Source organism: Nannospalax galili, unplaced genomic scaffold (assembly GCF_000622305.1).
Source record: "Nannospalax galili isolate Female #2095 unplaced genomic scaffold, S.galili_v1.0 scaffold167, whole genome shotgun sequence".
Taxonomy (NCBI): Eukaryota; Metazoa; Chordata; class Mammalia; order Rodentia; family Spalacidae; genus Nannospalax; species Nannospalax galili.
In genome coordinates this window covers 1,883,636-1,892,590 of record NW_008358534.1, presented here as the reverse complement: position 1 = coordinate 1,892,590, position 8,955 = coordinate 1,883,636, and the positions used below count along the sequence as shown (strand labels likewise).

At 44.8% G+C, this 8,955-nt stretch overlaps 1 protein-coding gene across 1 annotated transcript in view; it reads left to right on the top strand.

Moving 5' to 3' along the window:
• Positions 1-8,953, top strand: part of LOC103724678 (cilia- and flagella-associated protein 251-like) — a gene marked incomplete at its 3' end in the record, with an annotated part of 9,396 nt that extends 443 nt beyond the window's left edge. Inside the window, exons 2-4 of the mRNA XM_029558004.1 lie at positions 6,985-7,074; positions 8,028-8,165; positions 8,397-8,953. Coding sequence (XP_029413864.1) covers positions 6,985-7,074; positions 8,028-8,165; positions 8,397-8,953 — 785 coding nt within the window. The remainder of the gene's footprint in view (positions 1-6,984; positions 7,075-8,027; positions 8,166-8,396) is intronic.
• Between the last annotated feature and the right edge of the window lie 2 nt (positions 8,954-8,955).

Sequence of the window (8,955 nt, the reverse complement as noted above, 5' to 3'; positions counted from 1 at the left end):
CCCTACAGTAACATGCCAGTATCAGTCATACAGACAGAAGCTGCATGCAGGAGGCTGCATTCAGGATCATGACTCTTGTGGTTTTGTTTCCCAGGTTTTCATGTCTGGACACCATGGGAAGCGAGGCTTTGGAAAGGGTAGGGTGATGGTTTATAAAAGGATGATTCCAAGTCTTGGAAAATATTGTGGTGTTATGATAGCTCTTGATTCTTGTCTTCTGGAAGGAAATAATTTAGTAAGTCAAGAGAAACAGACAGTTTAAGCAGATTTTTTTATTTTACAAAGCTATACAAAGCAAACACTCCAAAAAGGGAATGGAGTAGTCTTGTTCAAGGGTGGGAGCTAACCTTCAGGTTCTGTGCTATGAGTCTTTTAAAGACTTTATGAATATTTGTAAGGCATGTATCATATGCATGCTGTACAGTGAACATTTTCCCCTTCTAAATAATGATGGACAAGATCTCCCTTTGGGAGTGCTTCCTCCAGAACCCTCTAAAATAGGGCATGAGTTAAGAAAGTTTCAAAGGCACAATGATATGGCATCAGGGTCTTTTGAGGATACAGGCCCTTTGTTAGTGCATGACTAACAAACTGTATGGAAAAAAATGTCCTTGTGACTTTGTATCTTACAAAGTGGGAAGATGCTAAATTCTGCTTCAAGACTATTTTACCACAAAGTACCATTTTATCAGGAGACACAACTACAAAGATCCTTCTTCAGCTTTCTGCAGCTACTTCATATCTAATTCTTTGCCTACTCAGTAACATTGCGAAAACCTTGAGGAAGGCCTAGGTGAACACTGTGTTCTTTTCTCCCCAGATATAATTGTGCTGGCTGTGCCTTCCCAAGAAGTCATCCCTGCTGGGCTCAGGGCATGCAGAACACAATCTGATTCATAGGTTCCCTCTTGCTATGCTGAGGGGGTTGAAAATTTTGAGGATGGAGCTGGATTCTGAGTCCTGAGCAGGTAGAACTTGAGTGAGGGATATGAGCATTCCCTTCATTTACAGAAAGAATAGCACACCAGTCCCAATTGGCCATGTTCTTGTACCTAAGGGCTCTTGGCCAGGTCATGGCTCTAAATACTTTCCCCTGCTCCATTTCTGGAGTACAAGGGATGTGGGACTTTTTGGTAGAGCGTTTCATTTTGTGATGCACATTCCTCATGATGCCAAGAATATGAATTAGTAATTGAGCATTCATTTTCCTCATAAAAGTAGTGAGGACCAAGTCTCCCTTTTCCAGGAAATTACCTCAGGGTGCTCTAGTCTAGGTCATAGCTCAAATTGTTTGTTGACTGTAGTGTGATATCCAGTGTACATAGGAGTTGAGGATTTCAGGGTGGGTTGGACTTGAGTCTACAGGAAAAGGGTCCCAAAGAAGTGAAATACTGAAGTGAGGGGGGACTTGAAGGACAGTAAGTGAGGACTGGGAGACATCCTTCCTCCAAAAAGCATGAGAATTTATCCTTTCTACCCTGATAGTCACTGCTGGGATACTCTAGGCAGGATAAACAATATGGTTTTTCTTGAGTTCCATCTTGGTAGTCTCAGAGAGTTGAGGATTTTTGGTCATGTGCTGAAATCCAGACCACAGCAGAAGAGTTCCAGCTTTGACAATGAGGATTCTAAGAGAGGAGTAGTTGCCTTGTGCTCCACTATAGAAATATGGAGCACTTAGTCTTACTTTATAAGACACTTACCCAAGGGGATTTGGACATGGTAACAATATATTTTTATTTTGCTCCATGTCTAAAGCTTCAGGTAAGTTAAAGTTTTGGGTACTTGGCCAATCTATTTTTGGTCCATGTGTAAGTATTAGGTAGGTTAAAATTTTGATGTGTTTGACTTAAATGGAATCCTATCCCAAGCAAATCATGGGAGAGCCATGAGTGGAGGTCTGGAAAGGCACTGAGGGAGGATGATTGCCTTCAGCTGTCTCAGAGACATAGGGCCCATGGCACTGCCTTCTTCTGTAGTCATTCTTAGCAAGATCCAGGCAGAATGAGGGGGTGTATTATTTCCCAGCCTCCAAAAGAGAGGCTAAGGTTGGTGAAGGCTTCTAGGGTGAGGATGCACTCTGTTCACCAGAGGACTAAGTCTCAGCCTTGAGCATGAGTGCCCCGAGAGAGACAAGTATGCTTTACTCTCCTCACACAAATAAGGAGCAGTAACCAGTCTGCTTGCCCTGGCAGTTAGCTGCTCTGGCTAGAAGGTTTCAGTCAAGGATGAATGTTTGAAGACTGTTTCCAAGAGTTCAGTGCATTAGTTTAGTTACTTTTCTGTTGCTCTGCTAAGACACCATGACCAAGGGAACTTAAAGAAGGAAGAGTTCATTTGGTTTGATTCCAGAGGGTTAGCGTCCATTACGTCAGGAGAGTATGGGAACAGGACATGGCTGGAGCAGAAGCCAAACACTAACATCACCTAGCAGGCACAGGAAGCAGAGCAAGGCAGAAAAAGCCTCAAGGCTTAAGAAATCTCAAAGCCCACTCCCATGGATGTGCTTCCTTCAACACACCTTCTAAGACTGCCCAAAACAGTGCTATCAACTGGGGACAAATGTCCAAACATTTGGAGCCTATGGGAGACATTCTCACTCAAACCAAAACATAGGGACTGAGAGAGGTGAGGCACTTTTGGGGGAGGCTGGCCCTAAGATTGCAGGGGAGGAATACTATCTTTGGGAACTAGCAAGAAGAAATCTTGCAAGAAGACTGGAGACTAGTTAAGGAAGATTTGAGGTGGTTGGACTGCCTTCCTCAGCATTCACCATAGGGCAGCTTTAAGCATTGTGCGCAATGTGCTGTTAACAGAATTTCATCTACAGTGTCTGGGGGAGGTAAGGTTCTTGGAGCAGCTGCTGGATTTTGAACAGGAAAGTAATCTAAGTCCTGAATGGGAGGACACGGAGGTAGTAGATGTGAATTTTCCTTTCCTTCACAGAAACAGGGTCTTTCTAAGTGTTGCTTACACAGGCAGCTACCCAGGTAGGCTTTAGATCTTATCAAAGTGGAAAGTTCTCCTCTCCTAGTGAAATGTATACGGCATGAGAAGAGTGATAAAATTTGAGGGATCAGTAGCCAAGTTACTATGACAGAGCTCCTGGCTTTGAGGGAGTACTCAGAAGACTGGTGTTTGAAAGGCTTCTTTTTTTCTGACAGAAATAGGGTTCAGGCTTAAAGAGATGTCATCCCTGGGAAGCTTTGGTCAGGATTAGCAGTCTGAGACTTCCGCTGTTCCATATTGAGAGGCTAAGGAAAATGAATCTTTCTGACAAGGGAGTAGACTACAGTCATCACATGTAGATATTCAAACCTTGAAGGGCAGAACCCTGAGGGAGAAGATAATGTTATATGGATGCTGAGAGAGTATTGTGTCTTTCCTTCCTGCACAGGTGTAGAGGGCTGGTCCCACCTTTTCAGCAGTCATCCCTAGGAAGCTTTTGGCAGCGTGAGCTTCTTAAGAGGCTGAGTTAAATGAAGCTCTTGAAAGAAGGTGGATTCCATTAAGGAGGGGAGGAGCCACTGCCTTGAGGGTACATATCTTGAAAGAAATTTGGGAGCCCCCATTCCCTCTGGAGAAATGGCAATACTGCTTCTGTAAGCAGGTGTCCCTGGGGAGTAACATTCCAGATCACATTTTGAATCTCTTTTGCCCCAGATATCCATGTCATGAGTTCTAGAAAGCTGAATATTTTAATGAAGGCACCGGACTTGGGGTAGGATGAGACATGTCCTAACCTTGGTAGTCATAAAGGAGAAAACAATGGGGAAAGCTTGGTAGGATTCTGAGAGAGGATTGGGAGTTATTCTTTTCTCCATAAATAAAATCGCTAGACCTGTGGCCCTGGGGCCAGTTTCCCCCTGAAGGTTCCATATCAGACCTTGGATGAAATAATTTATTTCCCTGAATTCCATGTGGGGCATCCAGGGAAGTTGAGAATTTTAGGGAGTGGGCAAGACTCAGCTAAGCAGGGAAGCAGGCCTGTCCTCGGGAAATACTGAGGAGAGGCATTTGAGGGATGAATGTTTCCATTCATCCTGAGTGGGGATTGTGAATTTCCTATTCCTCTACACACAGGAGTTTGGGCCTTACTTTCCTAGTATTCCTTCCAGAAAGGATCCAGAAAAGGTGGGGGATATTCTGTTTCCAGTTTGCGTTGGCTAGGCTGAATGCAGTGAGGTGTTTGGGGGAGGGAGGGAACCCCATTCACCTTGGAGAAGCCCTGGTCCTAAGTGTTAGGGACCTCAAGGAGGAATAGGAGCCTTCTGATCATTACAGAAACAGTAAGGTGCCAGTCCTCCTTGACCAGTCGGTTGTCCTGGAATTTCTAGGCAATGTTGCAGCTCTAAATTTTGTTTCCGTAAGCCGGTAGTCCAGAGTCTGGGGAATAAGGTCTGGGGTCAGACCTGGATCAGGTTACGAGGAAAAGTTGTAATCTTGTGTGGGAGGATCTTGAGGAACAGGAGCTTTCCCTTGCTTACAGGAATAAAAGGATACCAGTCTTTTATAAGTTGCCTTGGGAATCTCTAGGCATGGTTGCAAGCCTAAACATTGTTTCTACAAGCGAATTATCAGGAGTCTACGAACTTGACTTTCATGGGATGAACCTGAATTAGGGTCATCAGGAAGAGAAAGTTCCGGCCTCCAGTGGGAGGAGCCTGAGACAATAGCGACACTTTACGGCAGACAAAGCCAGGCTGTATTACGGCTTGGTGTTTGCTTCCGGAGCTCTGTGTCAGAAGTTTAAGTGAGGTAAGTAAGGCTTTTTTTGAGTGGGCAGGGTTCAAGTTCCAAAACGGGAAAATACTGAGGAGAAGGCTTTGAGGGAGAAATAAATTGTGGGGAGACTGGAAATCTCCTGCTTCCCTACACATACAGAGCTCTGGGCCTCACCTTCCCTGGCTTTCATCCAAAGAACTTTCCAGAAAGTTGAGGAGTACGTTGTTTCTTGTTTTCATTTGGGATGCTGAGGGACAGTTTGTGAGTGGGCAGAACTGGGGTTAGCATGGGACAAATCCAAGGGTGGAAAAGAATAAGAGAGAGCCTTAAAATGCTGGGAGGGCTGGGATAGAGAATTAGAGAAGCCTTGACCCCAACATAAATAATGAGGGTGAATGCAACTCCTTCCCTGGTTGGCAGGAGATGGGGGAGAAAGCTTTATAAGGTTTATTGGAGGAATGGATCCTGCCTCGAGTGGAAGGATGATAAAAGTTAACGCGAGCTTTTTCTTCCCTCAAAGAGGGATCAGTTATCTCTGAGACTGACGCAGTAGTTCTAGGAGGATCCAAGCCAAGTTCGGCCCATGCTCTTTGTTTCTCAGCTTTCCTTGTTCAGCGTTGAACAGAAATGAGCCTTATGGGGGAAGCTCCTGGACTCAGGTTGGCAGGGAACAGTCCCAGTCTTAGGAACAATCAAGGTAGCTATGTGAGGAGGGTTTTGAGGTCTGCTCCTTCTGCACAGAAGTAGGGTGGCTAGACTATTTTCCTAAGGAGCATTCATCCCTAATTCTTTAGGCACTGTGTGGAGTCTATTGTTTCTAGGGTATTATCTTACAAGTTGAAGGAACTGATGGTTTTTGGGAGGGGCTAAGACTCTGGTCATCATGTGTAAGAATCTGAGCCTAGAAAAGAAACCCTGACTGAGAAGTTCTGGCCTTCCCCTCCCCTACAGAAACTGGGAGGGTCTCCCAATGTGTGTGCTTGGAGTTCTGAAGTAAGTTCTGTGTCATGTAATAATTCAAACTGTTTTGTGTCACTGGTGAAATGTTCAGTGTATGAGGGAGGCGAGAATTTGGAGGAAGGTTATTGATTTGGGTCTTCATTTCAGGGGTATCTGCCTGGAGGTAGATTAAGATGGGGATCTGTGGGAAAGTTGGGAAAATTCTGAGAGAGGACAAAGAGTCTTTCCTTCATCTGAATAAATAGAGCTCTTCTGGTATCTTATTCAGCTCTTGACCCTGCATGGCTCCAGGCAGGTTGCACAGTATGAGAATCCTGATGTTACCTATTCTATGCTAAGAGACTGAGAGAGATGAGGGTGTTTTTGTTTTTTTTTTTTCAATTACTTTTTTTAGTAGGAGATTGGACACCAGCCATCACATGTAGGAGGTTCGGGCTTGAGGAACATTACTTTGAGGGAAGAATTCACTAGATTTTCTTTCTCCTGAAGAAATAGTGAGGATCCACTCCTGCTTACTAATGCACTTGCTTTTTGGAGATTCAGGGAAAGACCCTGGAGGGGGGCCCTGGGATAAGACTAGAAAGGATGAAGAGATAACCCTTTGGAAGAGGAGTGGGGCTTTCCCTTTCCCTACAGAAATAGTGATAAGAATGTAAGTCCTACTTCCCTCGACAGCCACGCTAGGACCCTGGCACCTGGAACAAAATTCCATATGCAGAGATCAAGGGTGGTTTATCTTATTTTTCCTCCAAAATGTCTGTGGAGGATTTCCTGTCTTGGAAAATATTCAGTGTACTGCCCTGATAAGGGAGGGCTGGGAGAAGTCTGATACAGATTCCTCTGGTATTTCACAAGTCTGACACTCTTCCATTACCAATTCCAGTTCACCCCTCCCCCCACACACAAAGCCTCCCAAATTAAAATTACTGAAGCAACTTACCTCACTCTGTGTAGCCCACCATGGCCAACAAAAGCTAATTCCAACCCCACTACATCTGCAGGGGATGAGAATGTGCCTCATCAACCCATAGTGTCCTCTCAGCCCTCTACTGGGGTTCTCTTCCCTTATTTCCCAAACCTGGCACTCCTTCCCTATAGTCTAGTCCAACAACCTTTAAAAAAGCCTCATTAACTTCAGAGCCCAAACATGGAACTCTGGAAAAGGTAATGGTTATAACCTTACCTGTGCCATTCAAAAGGGCAATGCCTAGGCAATTGGGACTGCCCTCCTCCTCCAATTCTGTGGCAGTTGGGTTGTCCTTGTGGTATGGCTTGACTCACTGTTATCTGTGTTCTCAGGAAGTGAGGAGCTTTGTAGAGACAGCATTCTGTGGAAGAAGAATATCAGATCAGCGGAGGAAAGAGTCCTCAGCTCTGCCTGGAATTCAGGTAAGGACCCTGAGTGAGAACTAAGGGTGTAAGCCTCCTCTGCCTTTCCAGAACTGAAGGCATATTCACCAGTACCTTGCCATAGTGTTCGCTCTTGGAGGCCTTGTGTAGGTAATCAAATGCACCTCATTCCCCTGATCTATGCTTATGCTCAAAGAACTGACTGCTTGTTCTAAGGGAGAAGACTGAGTTCAACAGAGGGAGGATGCTCATAGTTATCATGGTGAAGAATGAAAGAACCTCTCACTTAGAGGAGTTGTGATCCCTGCAGAGTTTAGCTAGCACTTTTTGTCACCCAAATTAGCCATTGTCCTGATATTGTTGGTGATGGTGTTCTTTCACTTTCTTTTCATTGTTTCAGGCATGCAGGGACTTCCTCTGAGAGTTTGGCCTCAGTCTACCTGATGGGTAGAATCCAACCCTTCCTAAGATAAAGATAAGCAGAAAGGGAAGTTTCCAAAACAGAACTATGGAGAGTCTCAGAATCCAGCTGCATCTGTCAGCTATGAGACCCTGTAAGAGACCTTCCAGGAACTAGAGTAGTCATCTTGGGTTCAGTTAGATGATGTCAGATCACATATCAAAAGAGAATCAGAAAGTTGAAGGAGTCACAGTTGAGATGTTCACCCTCCATATGTGTCTGCAGAACACCGGGACCTCACGGCACCTGGTTCCACATAGGTTAGCTTGGGCCCTGGAGTCAGGCTTTACATTTGGATGAACCCTAAGTCTTTATATTTTGATTCCACAGGTTCCTAAAGGACAAACCAAGTGAAAAGGCTGCAAAACTCTGAAGCTCCTGTACTTTACCTACAGAAGACCTGTAAGTGCCTTTTGTTAGAACCTTCAGATCTGATGTTTTCATCCAAGGCTGCTCACTTTGTTTCTATTTTCCCAAGGCCTGGAGGATCTCTCCGTACACTACTATTTACATTTCTGTCTGCTGCCTCCAGTAAACATAAGAATGCCTCACTATCGAAAGTACCTGCGCCTCAGCCTTGAGGGAGACGTCCAGACCCCAAATGAACAAGAGTTGATGTTTGCACGAGTTCCCACAGCTGAGGATGAGGGAAGTGAAGAGGAAGAAGAGAGTGAGTGGGAGGAGGTAAAAGAGAAAGAAGAAGAAGATAATATTGGGGAAGAAAAGGAGGATCACACTAGGGAAGAAGAGGAGGAGGAGGAGGAGCAGGAGGAGCAGGAAGAGGAGAAGCAGGAGGAGGAAGAAATGAAGGTTGACAAAGACACACTGGAAGAAGACAAAGAAAATGAAGATGAAGATGAAGAAGAAAAAGAGGAGGAGGAGGGGGAGGCGGAGAGGAAAGAGGGGAAAGAAAAGAAGGAGGATAACACTGGGAAAGAAGACGAGGAAGAAGAGACGGAAGAAAAGGACGATAACAATGAAGAAGAGGAAAAGGAAAGAATCAGGGGAGAGGAAAATGAAAAGTACGAAGATGGAGAAGTTAATGAAGATGGAGGAGAGAATAAAGAGGAATCAGAGTATGAAGATCAAGAGTCTGACACGTCTTCCATATATTTTCTCTCTTCTAATGTTTCTTTATCTAGTTTCTCCCCTCCTTCTCCCCTTTCCTCTTCCTCATCTTCCCGCTTTTCACTGTTTCAGGAAAACCTGGCAGAGAATGAGGGGCATGCTACCAGTTTGGTAAGCATAGTTCAGAGTGCTCAGAACTCCTCCACCTCACCTACTTTGTGGGGAGATATACATGAAGAAATGAGCTTCCAGGAAGAAGAAGAGAGTTCAGGCACCCCAGAGTCTCCAATAGACATTGAAGCCTTGCTGCGAATTCTGCTACGAGAAAAGATAACTGAGTTGGTGTTTCTTTTCATTTACAAATATCGAATGAAGGAATCCATCACAGAAAC